The sequence below is a fragment of the Antechinus flavipes genome, chromosome 1, assembly GCF_016432865.1.
Source record: "Antechinus flavipes isolate AdamAnt ecotype Samford, QLD, Australia chromosome 1, AdamAnt_v2, whole genome shotgun sequence".
In the NCBI taxonomy this organism is placed as follows: Eukaryota; Metazoa; Chordata; class Mammalia; order Dasyuromorphia; family Dasyuridae; genus Antechinus; species Antechinus flavipes.
Genome location: NC_067398.1, coordinates 676377555 through 676395631, shown reverse-complemented (window position 1 = coordinate 676395631; position 18077 = coordinate 676377555). Strand labels below are relative to the sequence as shown.

General features: G+C 45.9%; 1 protein-coding gene across 3 annotated transcripts in view; it reads right to left on the bottom strand.

The window, feature by feature from the left end:
* Window positions 1-2508: 2508 nt before the first annotated feature.
* The window catches only part of JAK3 (Janus kinase 3), a 36945-nt gene continuing 21376 nt past the window's right edge, over window positions 2509-18077 (bottom strand). For all 3 annotated transcript variants that reach the window (XM_051972382.1, XM_051972381.1, XM_051972383.1), the window contains 13 exons: window positions 17759-17890; window positions 15279-15363; window positions 14985-15112; window positions 14601-14733; window positions 14264-14415; window positions 13073-13223; window positions 11680-11819; window positions 10630-10819; window positions 8423-8547; window positions 7906-8078; window positions 5450-5567; window positions 3783-3893; window positions 2509-3581 (listed from right to left, as the gene is read on the bottom strand). In XM_051972382.1, coding sequence (XP_051828342.1) covers window positions 3474-3581; window positions 3783-3893; window positions 5450-5567; window positions 7906-8078; window positions 8423-8547; window positions 10630-10819; window positions 11680-11819; window positions 13073-13223; window positions 14264-14415; window positions 14601-14733; window positions 14985-15112; window positions 15279-15363; window positions 17759-17890 — 1746 coding nt within the window. In that variant the 3' untranslated portion in view covers window positions 2509-3473. The remainder of the gene's footprint in view (window positions 3582-3782; window positions 3894-5449; window positions 5568-7905; window positions 8079-8422; window positions 8548-10629; window positions 10820-11679; window positions 11820-13072; window positions 13224-14263; window positions 14416-14600; window positions 14734-14984; window positions 15113-15278; window positions 15364-17758; window positions 17891-18077) is intronic.

Sequence of the window (18077 nt, the reverse complement as noted above, 5' to 3'; positions counted from 1 at the left end):
AAAGAGATCTTAAAGGAGAGAAAGGGACCCATATGTGTAAAAATGTTTGTGGCAGGTCTCTTTGTAGTGGCCAGAAACTGGAAACTGAGTGGATGCCCCTCAATTGGAGAATGGCTGAATAGATTGTGGTATATGAATGTGATGCAATATTATTGTTCTGTAAGAAACAATCAGCAGGATGATTTCAGAGATGCCTGGAGAGACTTACAGGAGCTGATGCTGAAGGAAATGAGCAGAATCAGGAGATCATACACATAAACAACAAGATTATATGATGATCAATTCTGATGGACGTGGCTCTTTTCAACAATGAGATGATTCAAACCAGTTCCAATTGTTCAGTAAAGAAGCGAGCCATCTACACCCAGAGACAGAGAACCATGGGAACTGACTGTGGTTCACAACATAGCATTCTCACTCTTTTTGTTGTTGTTTGCTTACATTTTTTTTTTTGCTTCTCTTTTTCTTCTTGTGTGGCATGATAATTGCATAAATATGTATACATATATTGGAATTAATATATTTCTACCATGTTTAAAATATATTGGATTACTTACCATTTAGAGGAGGGTGTGGGAGAAGGGGGAGGGAGGAACTGGAACACAGGGTTTTGCCAGGGCTAATTTTGAAGAATTGTCCACATATATGTTTTGAAAAATCAAAAGCTTTAATTTAAAAAAAAAAGTGCCAGGAACTATTGACTGAAAAGAAACCCTATAGGAAAATTGAGGTGAGTTTGTATTCAAATGTTGCTCTTTGTGCATCTCCCTTGCATTACAAATTTTAAAAAAAAATCTATTGACTAGATGATTGTTAATGAGTTTTTCTTTCAGGTGTCACTACAATCCACAGAATCTAAATAGCACATTGCCTGGCAAATAGCGGACCTTTTAATATGTGCTTGCTTGCTCATCGATAGATACTGGGATCTCTGAGGGTGGAACTATCATTTTTCACCCCCGTGTTTCTCACCGCTGAGCACCACAATCCTGCCCAAAGTTGGGGCTGAATGTTGGGCCATTGTTTGTCCACTGGCATTTTTGTTGTTGTAACTCCCAGGAGAAGCTACAACAAATTCCAACGACTACCTTGAGGTTGTTTCATTTGAGGATGAATCTGTAAACGAAATGTTAAACAAGCAAACAAAGGATCTAAAGAAGTTCCTAGGTATGGATCTCTTTCCCTTCCCCCACTGCCTCCCCTGGCATTTTCTGGTACATGGGAGGAACCTGAGAAACCAGAAAGTGCCATGTTCTTTCCTGGGTTCCCTCCCATTCCTTCCCGTGTTCTATGAATAATGTGGCTTGGATAGCTTATTGAAAGCAGCGAAAGAAGGCAGAGAAGGGATGTGTCCAAGGTTCTGAGCCGTACTAAGGCAGGAAGAGCGTTTCTGTCTCCAAATTCCCCATCAATCACTCCTGAGTTGGACCCTGGGCCTTTTGCTTATTATTAGTCATCGAAATTTCATCTGTGGCTCCCTCCCAAAGTAAAGAAAGTCTTTTGAAATATCTTGAGCTTTTCTTCTCAAAGGGCTTTATCCCTTTACAATGCACGCTGGTCTTCGAGTAGCTCTCGTCTGACCTGTTCGGGGCTCTGGGGATGTTTGTTTAGTATCTTCTGTCATCGGACCCTGGGAGGGGGGAGGAGAAGAGGATACTTCCTCCTTCTGGAGGGAATCTCATACAGGAGACACTTGGTCACCCCTCTGTCTCCTCTCCAGATTCTTCACCCTTACAAAGGGAGCCCTTTGATCTCAATGACTATCGGGAGGAATGGGGAATGAGACCCTCCGCCTTTCTAGATCTCACTATGGCTCTGACCCTTCTCCCTCTAAGGCCCCTGCTCCCCAAATAACAGGTTAGGAGTAAACCAAGCCGACATTAGCTCCCATTTCTGATGAACTTTATGATTTATAGCCTCCATGGGAGGCAGGCAGGGCAAAGATGTATCATCTGGAAGTTTGTTAGAAGGAAATGGTGGGAAAGGGGGCATTCTGGGCAGGAGATACAGCCTGTGCAAAGTCCAGGAATGTACAGGGAGTAACAAATAGAAGGGGAGCTAACTTGCTGAACATCACAAGGATAGTGAATAAACAGAGGTAGGATTGAAGTCCAAGCTTCCTGACTCCTAGACCAAGGCCTGATCATTCCCACCCTCACCCACCTCCCCAAGGTTCCTGTTATATAGAAAGGGGGGCTTCCAGTTTCAATGATCTTGTGATGAAGAGAGCAATCTGCACCCAGAGAGAGATGTGTGGCTCACAACATAGCATTTCACCTTTTTGTTGTCATTTGCTTGCATTTTGTTTTCTTTCTCATTTTTTTTTCTTTTTGATCTGATTTTCCTTGTGCAGCATGATAATGGTGGAAATATGTATGAAAGAATTGTCCATGTTTAATATATATTGGATTGCTTGCCATCTAGGGTAGAGGGTGAGGGGAAGGGAGGGAGAAAAGAAATTTGGAACACAGGGTTTTACACAAGTGAAGGTTAAAAACTGTCTATACATGTTTTTGAAAATAAAAAGCTTTATTAAAAATAGGATACACCCATAAAAAGAAAAGAATACTTCTGTAAACTTTGCCTAACTGTTTATCAATCTTTCAAGATCTGAGACAATTTAGAGGTCATTTAATCAAACTCATAGAGGAAGAATTGCCTCTAAAACAGCTGACACATCATCATCATCTGTCTGTCAGCCATTTAAGACACCTGCATCAACAGGGAGTTCGCTAACTCTCTTTGAAACAGTTTGGATACTGAACAAGCTACAAAGATCCACCCTTGTAACTGGAATGTCATTTAAGGAATTGAGGGGCCTGGAGGATGTTAGATGTATTTAAGGCAAACAGGACTGGTGGGAAACTTCTCTGGGGACACATGGTAGCCAATCAACAAGAGGTTAGCACAAGTAAGTGAGGAGGGCTGATGACCCAGATCCATGTGGGCAGAATAGGAATGTTTCAAAAGCAGACCCACCCTCAGTCTTCTCGTTAAATTTTATTTTAGTCTCCAAAGTGACAAAACTGAGCTTGGGAGTGGCAATGCCCTGTTAAAAGGTAGGTGGGGTAGGGTGGGACCCACATACTACCCAAACAGAGATCCCCTCTTGTCTCCTTTCAGGTCCAGTAGAGAGTGGAATTTCCCCAACAAGGAACCACAAGTGCTGAGCTTCTGTGGCCCATCTTAGGTTCCCTCGTCCCCTTTTTTGTCATTTGGGAGTTTGAAACAATCAGTCTGGCCCTTCAGCAAGATAAAAGGGAAAGAGGGAAGGAAGTTTTTCTCTTCTTAAGATTATTTAACTTCAAAATAAGAATTTTTAGGGTCAACCTGACCAGTGGAGAAATTGAGTTTAAGAGAATGGGAAAATAATTGCTCAAGATATGCTAAATCTATAGCAGAAACAGGATTTGAACCCAGGCCCTACAATTCCTAAATGGAAGACTTTTCCCCAATGCTCCCTCCACCAGCTGCTACCCTCTTCGCCCAGCCCACAAAGCATCAAGTCGGGGGCCCAGGGCACAGAAGGAGGGCCGGTCCTTGGGGTTGTAAGCCCAGCAGTTCCTCATGATCTCTCTAACCTGTATGGGTAGAAGAGACTGGGTTTAGCTTTATAGACAGACCTCTCCAAGAGGGGGCTCATCCTACACCCCCAGCTCCTCCTCAGCCCCCTCAAGGAGGGGGTCTCACTTCACCAGTGAGATAATACTTGAGCTGGTCTTTATGCTTTCTCAGCTCCTCCAGCCCAGGCCTTTGAGGGGGAGAGGGAGATTTTGGCTTACCTCTCCTGGGCAGTCAGGAGGAGTGGGCAGCCTCTTGCCCTCTGTGAGCAGTTCCAGGAGGTGGCAGAGGATGGGCATAGAACGGTCACAAGCCATCATTCGGAAAAACTCCTGGGTGAGGGAAGGAGAAGTTCAGGGGAGGGACAACTCAGAGAGAGGGGGGGAAGGGCAACATCCATCAGGAAGAGGGGGAAGATCTCACATGTGGTGAGAACCGATCAGTTCACATAGGTATTTCCCCTCTGAAGAAATATAGGTTGGCACCTTCTTGGCAACTGAAGTCAGAAAAAAGCCCAGGCTGGCCCTGAGGTGGGGGAATGGATGAATATAGGGACAAGGGGCTCTTAGATCAAAAAGACCGACTGAGTCCGCTCCATTCCTCAAGCCAAAACCAATCCCACCGAACAAGCTTTTAGCTGGAGACATCCTAATCTGGCGTGTCCCTGGGCACCAAGGTGTATGACAGGGCACAATCCTCTCCTTGGGCACAACCCAAGCCACTTTATGATTGTGGGGTAGGGAGCCAGGGTGCAGGGTCTGGGGTAGTGCTAAGATTTCCGGGGGGGGGGAATGGGGGACTCCCAAACGTTTTCCAAGCCAGCTGAGTGGGGCTGGTCAAGAAGGTGGTCTCCCTACCCCTCCCTCACCTTTCACCACCGAGTGACAATCTCTAGAGGGCGTCCTCTAAAGTCCGGAGTCATTCCCTTCAAGAAGCCTTCTCTGATCCCCTCATCCCTACCCCTCTTTCATGCTAATATTCACATTTCGATCAGAGTGATTGTTGCTCGAGTCACATTTCCAACAAGAAATCTGTGAGGGCCAGGACAGGACCTTATTTAGATTTATTTATTTGGATTTAGATTTTCAACTGAAAGCGAACTTGGAGATTCCTATAGTACAGTTTTTTAAAAACATTTTGAAAATGTTTCATATATATGCATGTATGTATGTATGTGTAGCCATACTCCTCAGTTTTTTCTTTATCAGACTTGGGATTTCTTTGGTGTAAGGAATTCCCGAGGAGTTCTACCAAGAGGCCGAGCAGCAGCTGTTCTGTGACTGAGAATTAGGGAGTTTCTTGGGCCCTTGCCCAGGGTCCCACAGCTAGTATGTGTCAGAGAGTATCTGAACCTAGGTTTCTGTGTAGTGAGCGGTTGGACGAAGTAGCCCCTCAGGTTCTTTCCAGATCTTGTGATTCTCAAGCACCCCACAGAAAGTAAGCAGCGTCCAGTATGAATATCTCTTTTACACTTAAGGAAACAGAAACATAGTGACAGGGATCTAAGGACAGGGATCCAGAGCCGGGTCATGAGATCCTGGATTTAGTTCTGGAGGGGATGCTGTGAACATTTTGCTCCAGCCCTCACTTTATACTTAATAAAAATGAAGTCCAGGGAGATGATGGTCTTAAAAGGGCCCTGGAGTCAAAAAGCACAGAGGGGACCTTCTACCAACAGAGGCAGAACTCTTTTCTCTCTCCAGCATCTGAAGGAGAAGGAAGACAGATGAGTGGCCAGTCCCAAAGGTCCACAAGGAAAGAACAGAAAGAAATATAAGGGGGAAGGACTGAGACAGGGTCAAGGTCAAGATGGAGGCAAGTGGTCTCATGTCCAGATTGTCTCTCAGCTTGGCAGGGGATGGGACAGGGAAGGAGGAAAGGTACTCACCTCTGAAGGGCTGTGGGTTTTGTCACTATATGTATAAAGCTCATAGAGGACCACACCAAAACTCCACACATCAGACTCCCTGGAGAAAATGTTGTCTGACAAGGACTCTGGGGCATACCTAGTCAGGCAGAAAGGAAAGGAGGAGAGAAAGGGAGAACAGTATTATAAGAGAGGGAGGAACACTGGGGCTCTGTCTCAGGGTGGACAATTTTATAGTGTTATTCCAGGATAAATTCCTTCTCCTGTTCATCCCAGAACACACTTCTTCCTCTTTCGGCAACTTTAGAACTCTGTGTCCACACAGTGTCCCCTATGACAGATGAGTCAATTCACAAATTCAGACATCACTTATTCTGAGCATAAAACTTGCTAGAAGGGCAGCTGGGTGGCACACTAGATAGAGCAACAGCCCTGAAGTCAGGAGGACCCAAGTTCAAATCTAGCCTCAAACACTTAATACTTCCATTTAACCCCAATTGCCTCAGCAAAAAAAAAAAAAAAAAAAAAAAATTGCTAGGTAAAGATCTGCAAAGGAAGACGAGAAAAGGAGGGAGTCTGATGGACAAGGAAAGGGATGTAGGAGATAAAAAGATGGAAAATGAAGAGAATCAGTTGTAGCTCACTCCCATAATAGAGCTGTTCATTTTGTAAGCCTTAAAGCTGTGTGACTTATTATAATCATCTTACTGCTACGTTACATATTATATACTTATTATAATATATAACTATATATTATATATGCATATAATATATTAATTATAGTCTCAACTGGGCCCTTGAAGCTGTTCAACAGAATTATCCCACCCTAATTAACTCCCTACAATCAAATGTTCCCCATCTTTTCTTCTTATTCTTGCCACCACCTCCCACCTCCATAGGTGGTCTAAAATCTGCAGGTCCTAGATTGCAACCATTTTCAGCCCCTGCCTGTTCTTCATACTTTCTCCACACCCAGCTTCAGAGAGAGCTGGGTTCATTGATTCTTGCCTCTATCGGGTCTACCAAGGGATCCATAACCACATCCTATCAGAAGCCACTTTTACCTACTTCCTCTCGCTTTCCAAGATTAGTCCCCTAGGTCAGGTCCTCATCACTATCTCCCCGAACTAATGCTGTCACCTCCTTCCAGAGGTGGATCTCCCTTCCCTTCCTTCACCTAGAATCATGTTCCAGATGTCTGAACCTGTCCCTCTTTAGATCAAAAATCTTCCAAAGCTCCCTGTTGCCTCCGGAATAAAGATTAAAAACCTTCCATTGGGTCCTAGAAGGTCTTCTACAAACCCCCTCAGGAAGTTTTCCGTGGAGGGCTGTTTGGGGTTAGAAGGAACTGGGGTCAAATCCTGCCCCTTCCACACTGTAACTTGGATAAACTTGGGCAAATCACCACCTCTCTAGGCTGGAGTTTTGTCAGCTGTAAAATGAGAAGATTGGGTGACCTCGGAGGCACTGTCTGCTGCTAAATCTATAATCCTTTTTCCAGACCGATCTCCTATTACTCCATCCCACTCACTTTGTGCTCCAGACAAATTGATTTCTCTGCCTCTGTACCTTTGTCCAGGCTTTCCCTGTTCCCTGAATGCTAACACTCGTAGGTGGCCCAGTAAACAGAAGGCTGGATTTGTAGTCAGGGAGAATTGAGTTGAAATTCAGCCTCAGTTACTTACTGGTTGTGTGATCCTAGATAAGCCATTTAACTGCCTTTAAGCTTCCCCAACTGTAAAATGGGGCTAATAATAACCCTACCCTTCCAGAGATGTGAGGATCAAATGAGATTCATATGTATATATATATGCCAATCTATTGGCAAATTATCTATTATCTAAGTATTATCTAAATTATCTAAAGTATTATCCAAGTCTTATCTAAATCTTAGTCACCATTTTTACTATAATTATTGTTTCCCTCAGTGAACTCCATCCTTTAAAGCCCAATTCCTACTGCTTCCTCTTTCAGAGAGCCTGCCCAAATAATGGTCCAAGCTCAGAGCCCAGTTATTTCTCTCTGCCCCACCCTAGTTCACAATTCTCTCTCCATAGCCTAGTTTAGCATCTGGCATTAAGTAAACCTTTACAAATTGCTAATGAATTAAAAGTTGTGTATTGATGTTGGATGTCCCTAGAGACTGGGAGCTCCATGAAAACAAGGGTCCAGTTCAGAGCTCAGGGCTTTATGACACATAGTAGGAACTTTAGAGATGTTTATTGTTTTGTGTGATTATTTCTTCCTTCTGGAGAAAGACCAATGGAACAGGAAGAAAGAGAGGAAGAGAAATGTATGTGTAAAGAGACAGAAATACAGGGTGAATGCACACACACACACACACACACACACACACACACACACACACATACCCTTTACTAAAAGCATCTCCCAAGACCACACCAGGCTCACCAGGGATAGAACAGTGGGAAGAACGGACCAGGAACGAGGTCGTATTGGAGGCCCCATATACCTACCAGAAGATGGGGCTCTGGCCAGGCTCTCTGACCACGTAGTATTCTTTGTCCTGGGGAAGAAGTTTGGCTAGACCAAAGTCTCCGATCTTTACGTGTCTCTCACTCTCCACCAAGATGTTCCTGTTGGCTAAGTCCCTGTGAACATATCGCTGAGATCCCAGGTACTCCATCCCCTAGAAAGAGGACTGAAGGTCAGGGAGGACCCCAGTGCTGATTCGATTACCCCCTGGCCCTGACCCCAAATCTTTAGAGCCAGTCTGTGACCCCTATACAGATCATGATCTCTTTACTCCAAGTAGAATCCTGATCTTTTCCCAAAACCCACCAGCCAAGGCCTGCAAGCATATTCTGGAGAAGGAACACCATAATCCTGAGTGATCCTTCCCAGTTCTGTCTGCTGACTTGACATTCAGCCCAGCCCAACTGACTCAAGGAAGATAGGAACCATTCTGTCCCCAGAGACCTCTCTGGTGCTGTCTCCACAGACCCTCCTCCCAGGCCCTCTGCCCCATGGAACCTTGCAAATCTGGGAAGCATAGAGGAGGAGGAAAGAAGGGTCTAGGTGGGCCCGGTGACGCTGCAGGTAATCCCGGAGGCAGCCATTGGGGAGGTATTCCATAACAAGACGCAGACTCTGTCGGCCTGGGTGGGAACAACAGCTGCTCATCAATCCTATCTATCTCTCCTAATTATCCCCATCCCTCATTCTCCTGCTTCCTCCTGCTCCCTTGGGAGAACTCCAGCATCAGAGAATGTGAGAACCTCAGAATCAGGAGATGGAAAGGGTTTTGGAGATCACTAAGTAGCGTAGAGTGGGATGGGAGTGAGAAAGCACAAAGCTGGGGTTTGAATCTAGGTGCTAACATTTACTGACTGTGAAGCTAATTACAACCTCTCCCTAAACTCAGCATTTTACAAATTAATTTTTTTTTCAAGTCTATTGGGATTAAGTGACTTGCCCAGAGTCACACAATTAGGAAGTATATCATAGGTCACATTTGAACTTAGGTCCTCCTGACTCAAGAGTCAGTACATATCCACTGGATTACTCAGCTGCCCCTAAACTCAGTATTTTCAGCTGCGTAACCGGGAGAGTCACAGAGATGCGAGGAAATAATTTTTGTAGCATTTTAAATGCCATAGACAAAGTAACTAGCTGTCCAGCACCTTGCTTCAGCCAGGTCTGCTTGAATAGCTGTTTCTCTCCTCACCTCTGCTCCTTAGAATCTGAACATCCACCAATGATCCTCCTAAGTGTCCTTTCCTGATTCCAGATTTCTCTTCCTTTATAAACAATATACTAATTATACTCCAGCTCTGTCATTTAAATTCTTTAAACTCCCTATCACTCCAAGCTGACAATCCATTTATTTCCTCCTCACAATTACTCTAGCCAAATTGGGCTATTTGCTGTTATCTCTCCATCACCTTCCACATGCTACCTCTATGCCTTTGCCTAAGCTGTATCCCCATGCCTGGAATGCTCACCTTCTTCACTTCTGCCTCTTGGCATCCCTCTCTCCCTTCAAGACTCATCATAAGTTAATACTTCCTCCTATCCAGATCCCCCACTTGTTAATGCTTCTTCCCCATAGAAGTTACTTTGCCTTTATTTTTACATAATTTCCTTATTTGTGTATATTTTGCATCTCTCCCTCCTACTCTACCCCCAGTGGAACATAAACTTCTTGAGGGCAGGGCTTGTTTCATTATTATCTTTGTAGCTCTAGTGTCTAGCACAGTGCCTTGACACACAGCGGGGATTTCACAAAGAAAATTTAGATAATAAATAATCTGAATTTAAATAATTTTTATTTTATTATTTATTATTAAATAATTTAAATAAAATTTAAATAATAAAATAATCTGAATAGACCGAGTCATCTGCTCTTCCCCTGGTGAACCTTCTGAGATATGGGCGGCCAGCTTCTCCCTCAATAGCTGTAGCAAGAGGGAGCACAAGCCCTGACAAGTGTTTTATAGTGAAAAGAGCCTGGATTAGGGTCCAGGTGACCTGGGGGAGAAGAGATCCTTTCCTTTCTCTGGGTCTCTAGTTCTTTATTTAAAAAAATGAATAACCAGTCTTTGGCAATGAGAGGATCTGATTCAGTTCCAATTGATCAGTGATGAACAGAACCAGCTTCATCCAGCAAAAGAACACTGGGAAATGAGTGTGGACTGCTTGCATTTTTGTTTTTCTTCCCAGGTTATTTTTACCTTTCTAAATCTGATTTTTCTTGTACAACAAGATAACTATAAATATGTACACATATATTGTATATAAGATATACTTTAACATATTTAACATGTATGAGACTGCCTGCCATCTGGGGAAGGGGGTGGAAGGAAGGAAGGGAAAAGTCGGAACAGAAGTGAGTGCAAGGGTCAATGTTGGAAAATTACCCATGCATTTGTTCTGTCAATAAAAAGCTATTTAAAAAAAGAAAAAGAAATAAGGGAGAAGGGATGAGCAGATGGGGAAGCAAAGGATGAGGGAAGAAGACAAGGGAGGGATCCATGGAGTGGAGGGAGGTTAAGGAATAGCAAGGCAAGTTATGGAACAGAATTGTCTCTTTTGTTTTGTATTCCTTTTCTGTTTTTCTTTTTTTCTTATTGTTTTTTTTTCAAATAAAATAAATAATAAAAAAAATGAATAGCCAGAGATTCCTTCTAACTCCACATCTGTGGATGGGATGCCCTTTTCCTCTCTCAGGCAGGACTCACCTGGACCGTAGCATACGCCTCGGTATTTGACTATGAAGTCACTGTGTAAAGCTTTCAGAATCTGCACCTCCCGTTGGAAGTCTCGCAGCTGCTGGGGACCACTATTCTGTAGCTGCTTGACAGCCACTAATGCTCCGGTGTTATCTCCCAGTGGGTCATAGCGACACAACTCCACACTGCCAAAGTTGCCCTATGGTTCAGATCAACCAACATTTATTAAATACCAACAATGTGTAGATACTGTGTTAGAGAAATAAAGAAAAAACAAAACAAAACATTTTCTGTTTTTATAGTTTAGATGGGAAGCAACACGTATATATTAATTTGCTAAAAGGAAAATGAAAGGAAAAAAAAGGACTTTATTTCCAATATGTTAAATGCTGGAGGTGCAAACAAAAAGAAAACAATCCCTGATCTCCAGAGGCTTACAATCTAACTAAGGGTTCATAAGATCAAAGTTCTAGAAGTGGGAGAGGCTTTTGAAATCATTTAAGATCGTGGTCCCACCCCATCATTTTTTTTTTACAGGAAACTGAGATTGACACACCCAAGATCAGACTTGAACTCAAGTCCTCAAATTACAGAAGTATTTAACCTTTCTACTATACTAAATTATTAACTTCTGGCCAAAGAGAATCTTGAGCCCTGACCCTTCAGTCTAAAAGTCTCTTGTATTACTAATTGAAGTTAGTTCAGGGAGATAATCAATAGAGATTTCAGCTATAGGGCACATAAGCAAAGTCCAGGAGGCATTAGGTATCATTGGGATGGATGACTGCCCAAGAAAGCAGCAGCTGGAGGGATCGGGAAGAGCCTAACCAGAGAGGTAGAGCACAGGCTAAGTAGGACATAACTAAAAGTAATCCTGGGTTCTTCACCTCCCTTTTTCTTTTCTTTTTGCTGAGAAAATTGGGGTTATGTGACTTGCCCAGGGTCACACAGCCAGGAAGGACTCGGGTCCTCCTGCCGGCACCTGAGGGCTGGTGCTCTATCCACTGTACTACCTAGCTACCCCCTTGCCTCCTTTTTCTATTCCATATGGTCCCTCACCTTGCCCAGCAGGGAGATATATTTAAGGTGTCTCTCCTCAAAGAGGGTGGGGTCCTGACCAGCCATCAGGTGAGTATTGCTCCAGAGTCCATCCCGAGCCGCCACTGCACTGGGTGAGAGATCTGAGAGGAGCTCATAATCTAGCAAAATAATAACAGGATCAACTCATATAATGTCTAAAGATTTGCAAAACACTGTAAAAAATGCTTTTATATCATTTTACTCAGAACCTCAGCGCTGGAAAAATATCTCAGCATTGCCTATCCCAGTCCTAATCTGAAACGGAAATTGCTCCTTCTATGTCAATCCCAACAAGTGATCATTCAATCTCTGTCCTTTTGCCCATGGGAAACTCACACCTCCTGCGAGTCAGAGTGCATTGTGATAGAGCTCTGATGGTTAGGAAGTTCTTTAAACTGAGTCCAATCCCCCCTTTGACTTCCCTGTTCGGGTTCCACTTTACAGAGTTGAAGCATTTTGAGCTGAAAGGACCTTTAGAGATAAAGTCAGATCCAGAGGGTCAAGGGACTTTTCAAGATCTCCCAGGAGAGGTAACAGAGCAGAGAACCCAGTTATCAACTCCAAACCACTGGGAGCCAGTTTTTGAAAACTTTAAGGCTATAGGACAGTGGTTCTCAAAGTATGGTCTAGAGAATCCTGGGGATCTCTGAAACCCTTTTAGAGGGTCTACAAATTCAAAAATAGTTTTTATTTCCAATATGGTAAATGTCTATAAATATAATCCAGACAAACAAAAAACGCTTTGGAGAGCTCCTCAATAATTTTTAATAGGATAAAGATACTGAAAACAAAAGTTTGAGAACCACTGCTATAGGATTTCCTATAGGCTACCCCTTCCTCCATTAACTTGAATGGTAACCCTCCAGTGCCCAAGGAGATGATCTACTTGTGCCCGGCACACAGCAAGTGCTTAATAAATGCTTGTTTCCTTCCATGAACCTCTACGTTTAGCTAGGTCTTTCCTTATGTGGCGGAAGCCTAGAGGTAAATCTCTGGGCCCATGTTTGAAGTCTTTTTGGTTTGGTAGAAACTTTTGGAACTCTGATTCCCCTGGCTAGGCCCAGTATCTCTGTACCACCAGTAGGCACAGAAGCTAAACTGGAGCCTGGGATCCAAGATAAGGAATAGTCCCATTCCTGTAAGTCCTACCAAACTCTCTTGCCACTCCCACTTCCCAGGGACATATTAATGCTGTTGACAGAACCCTTCCAGGAGGGAGAGGCTGCTTCCTTGACAGTTTGTCTGGCACAGGGCCCGACACACGATACAGGTGATTCACAAATGTATTATATAATGTAATAGGACCAGCTGTTTTCTGTGTGTCCCCTCCCATCCGGAGGCCTGTGCTGACGTCCAGCTCCCTATGAAATACCTGAGGTGATGAGGCTATTGAGATCCCGGATGATAGCGCGGAAGGAGGGCCGCAAGTGGGGGGTGTACTCCATGCACTGGCCAATCAGGGTGGCTAGCTCTGTCCATTTTAGGGCCGGCAGCTGCTGTTTCTCTTTGTAGAACTGGAGTTTCTGAAGGTGGAAGGGGGAGGGGGATGAAACAGGACCTCCAGGCTAAGGCCCCTATCTTGGTTATCATTTTAGAAAGGTGAGGAGAAGAGATAACCTTAGATTAGAGAAGGAATGTCAGAGAAGGGAGAGCTGAGAAGGCTCTTAAAACCCTGGATTGTTGAACTGCAGGGGACCCTTAAAACAGAATTTCAGAGGTGGGAGGGCTGTGAGAACATAGAATGTCAGACTTGGGTGGGGGCCTTTAAAACCCAGGATGTCAGAGCTTGGGGGGGGGGGCTCTTAGAACGCAGGATGTCAGGCTGGGAGGGCCCTTAGAACACATAATATCAAAGTTGGGAGGGTCCTTAGATCAAGAACATAAATTTGGAAAGGACCTTAAAACATAAAGTGTAAGAGCTGGGACAGATGTTAAACCATAAAGTATAGGAAAGGATCCTTAGAATGAAATTAGGGAAGAGAAAAGGGAAGGGAACAAGCATTTATTAAAGCATTTATTATATCTCAAACCCTGTGCTTTACAAATATTATCTCATTTGATCCTCACAATAACCCTAGGGGGGAGATATTATTATCTCCATTTTACAGTTGAGGAAACCGAGGCAGGCAAAAATAAAATGACTTGCTTAGTATCACACAGCTGGTAAGTGTCAGATCTTAGCAACTCATTTCTCTAACTATCCTAATTAGGAACTTTGTAATTTTTAATCTAATTAAGTGTCTACATATTGTCTTCCTTGATGGAAAATAAGCTCCTTAAAGGCAAGGACTATTTCATTTTTTGGTGTGTCTGCTACATAGTGGAGCTTCATTGATTGATTGACTATCAGAGCTGGGAGAGACCTTAAAAGCAAAGGATAATGGATATTAAAGCACAACTGGGAGGATTAAGAGGGATTTCAGATGTGTCCTTACACCCACCTTTCTCGTTTTAAATAAGGGGAAACTAAGGCAGCCTGGGATGGGGGAGAGGGGAGGGAAGACATTTGTCCGACACTTGAGAACCGATCAATGACAGGGCCTCCCAGTATCTCCCTCCTCACCTTGGCAGGCTCCAGGGTACTTAGGGGCATGGTGCCCCCACTGAATATCTCCCAGAGTGTTGCCCCAAAGCTCCACTTGTCAGACTCCAGGCTCAGCAGCTTGGCATCCCATAGACACTCGGGAGCCACCCAGGGGATCCGGTCAGTGAGCACTAAGGGGGAAGGATTGTTGAGTCTGCATCCAGCCCCCTGCCCCTCCTGATTTGGGGGTCAGTCATTGTCCACCCCCACCCCCCACCCCAACTGAACGTCCCTAACTCCCAGAAGGCACACCAGGAGAAAAAGAGCTGTGGCAAATCAGGTTCCAGGGCTGGACAGTCTCCTCCTTCACACTTACTCTCTTTGGTCAGCACGGTGGGACTGACCCCAGGATCACTGAGTTTGATGAAGGGGGGGCTTCCCCCGGCCCCCTCTCTCGCTAGGAGGACCTTCTTGGAGGAGATATTGCCATGGATGATGCCTTTGTCTTCCTGGATGGGAGGCAAAGACCAGGATAATGAATAGGTAGGGGAGGGACCCCTCCATCAGGTAGCTATCCACAGCTGGAAATTAAAGCTGGGTAGGGGATGAGGGAGACAGAAAGGGGGGGCAAGGAGGAGGGAGCGTGACTTCCCAGAGTGGGCACCCATCACATACAGTGGGATTGTCAGGGAGAACCACAAAGTCTTCCAGGCTGGAGGGAAGCTCAGCCCAGACCCTCCCACTCCATGCTTAGGCTCACCAGATAGTTGAGGGCATAAGAAAGTTGCTTGGCCACTTGGAGCTTCCAGCTGGCAGGGACCAGAGGGCCGCACTTCCGTAAATGGGTATCCAGTGCCCCCCACCTCACAAACTCCTGCACCATGATACCTGGAGAGGGGTTATGGGAGCAAGCGCGGCAGGCAGTGGGAGAAAGAATGGGAAAGGAGAGATGAGGGCTAGGGGAGGGAGGATGGGAGAGACTCTGAGGGGAATGGGAGAAGGCACAGAGCCCTGGGGTGAGGAAATGGGGGAAGGGGCAGAGCCCCTCACTCACTGTCTCCCGCCATGCAGACACCATGCAGCAGCACCAGATGCTGGTGGGACACTTGGCTCATGACGCTGGCAGCCTCCAGGAAGGACTGAGAGGGAGAAAGTGTGAAACCAAGGATGCCCCAGCCTCCGAGGGCGTCCCTCTTTCTCCCCCCATTCTGATCTAAGGGCCTGAGACCGCAAGCAGATATGGCCACATGGGAGGAAGGGGCATGAATCTGGGCAGAAACAGAGCCATGAGTCACTGTCATCAATTCAGAATGTGAACTGATGGGGTCATCTAGTTGCCCCTATCTCCAAACAGGAATATCCCCTCTGTGTCTCTCTATTTCTGTCTCTGTCTCTCCCTCTCCTCCATCTCTCTCTCTCTCTTTCTCTCTCTCTCTCTCTCTCTCTCTCTCTCTCTCTCTCTCTCACACACACACACACACACACACACACACATTTCCAATCATTCTGACAACCGGGTACTTTTCCCTCGGATCCGACCTAAACTCCTTCCTCTGGACCTTCTTGATAAAACAGATGTTGTCTGCCCAGAACCAGAAGATAAGTGGGTTATATGTTGAGAGACTATGTTGGGCCACAACCTAAGATGGGAGACCATCCCTGGAGAAGCCTGAGAGTTACTGAGATAGAGAACAACAGTCTGGGTCTCCCTCCACGGCTTCTGTGTGTAGGCTTCGGTGTCCAACTATATAGGACTTAGTGTTATAGGAACTTTTAGGAAGAAAGAGGGCAGTAGTGATGGGAAAGTCGTCAAGTGAAATGAGACTTCTAGACACTCATTTGGGACTCCTAGAATATAGAACATCAAAGTTTAAAGGGACTTTAGAACATAAAATAATCAAGAGCCCTGGAGAACCCAGGAGGTCAGAGCTGGGAGGGCCCTTAGAACCCAGGAGGTCAGAGCTGGGAGGGTCCTTAGAACCCAGGAGGTCAGAGCTGGGAGGGTCCTTAGAACCCAGGAGGTCAGGGCTGGGAGGGTCCTTAGAACCCAGGAGGTCAGGGCTGGGAGGGCCCTTAGAACCCAGGAGGTCAGAGCTGGGAGGGTCCTTAGAACCCAGGAGGTCAGGGCTGGGAGGGTCCTTAGAACCCAGGAGGTCAGGGCTGGGAGGGTCCTTAGAACCCAGGAGGTCAGGGCTGGGAGGGTCCTTAGAACCCAGGAGGTCAGGGCTGGGAGGGTCCTTAGAACCCAGGAGGTCAGGGCTGGGAGGGTCCTTAGAACCCAGGAGGTCAGGGCTGGGAGGGCCCTTAGAACCCAGGAGGTCAGGGCTGGGAGGGCCCTTAGAACCCAGGAGGTCAGAGTTGGGAGGGCCTTAGAACCCAGGATTATGGAGCTGGATAGTGCCTTATAGGCTCTCTATTTCATCTCCATCATTTTATAAAAGAGGAAGCATGCCTAAAGAAGAAAGAATATTTCTAAGATTATATAAGAAGTTAGAGCAGAATTGGAGCTAGAATCCAAATGTCATGATCCTCAACCCAGTTCTCTTTCTCCCAACTCTTCCTGCCTCCTCCTAGGATCCAAAGTAAGAAAGAAAAAGTTTTGATGAATAAGGGGCGATCGCTAGGAGAACCTCAGACCCCAGCATCTCCCGGTCTCCAAGTTGGAAGGGACTGCACAGTTCAAGCTGTACAAGATAAGGAATTTCCTTTCCAGCTTTGGATCATCTGGCTCACCTCATTCCCCTCTGATCCCTGTGGAAATCACCAGATCCGACTGAGTTTGCCAGGTTGTAGATGGCTCTCGGTGCCATCCCAGATGGGTGACCAGAGGGAGAACAGGCCTCTCACTTGCTAATGTCAGGCCCCCCTGGCAGCGCTTCCCCAGCTCCTGCTCCTTGCCTCATTTTCCCTGACCACGGCTGGCTGTCTTTCCCCTCCTGATGCCATCTGTGCATTCATACCCTCTGCTGCTGCCTCCTGAGAGCTCCCCCCTCACCAGGAAGAGGCTCCTCTCTTCCATGTAACCCCAAGAATCCAGGTTCTTGCTCCCTTCTTCCTCTGGGCTGAATTCTATCCTCCATCCTCCTGAAGGTCATGCTGACCTTCTCTCTCTGGAGCTCCATCTCTCCTTTATTTCTGTCTTGAAACTCCACCTTCATCCCCCCTCCCCCAGGAAGATTTTGTCCTTTCCAATTACGCAGGGAATAGTAGAGAAATGTTCTTTTCTAGGAAGGGGAATAGCCCACGGTGTAAGAACAGAGGGCAGTCCCTTGACCGTGGCATTTGTACAAACATCATGCACTTTTTGAAAGTCTCAGGGCTGCTGACCTTGCTTTTCATACTTACTGGAAGAGTTTGGCCTGGCAGGAGGCCCAGAGGAGATGCCCTGACAGGTCCTTGGCCACCCAAAGGGCAAGGAATGCTGGGATACGGGCCCAGCTGGCAGCCAGAGCTGCCTTATGGGTGTGGGCACAGGGGGCATGGAGGGCAGAGGCTCCGGGGGAATGGGAGCAGCGCCGGGCTGGGGACACTCACCTCGATGCAGTTCTGGTGCGTGCTGTCCATCACTTTGAGCAGAACCTCTATCTTGTGGGTCTCTCCATCCACATTGTCCAGGCGACTCCCACGGTAGATCTTGGTGAAGGAGCCGTGGCCCAGGTTCTCATGCTGGGGGGAGGGAGGAAAATAGGGAGGAGGGGTTGCCTTCATTAGGGTTGGGGAAGGGGGACAGGACTTGCTTCATGGAGCTGTGTAGGACCTAGGAAGTCATTCCTACTCCCATTTCCCAGATGAGGGAACTGAGGTTCTTCTCTTGGGAAGAGACTTGTACAAGGTCACTCAACAAGTCAAATCC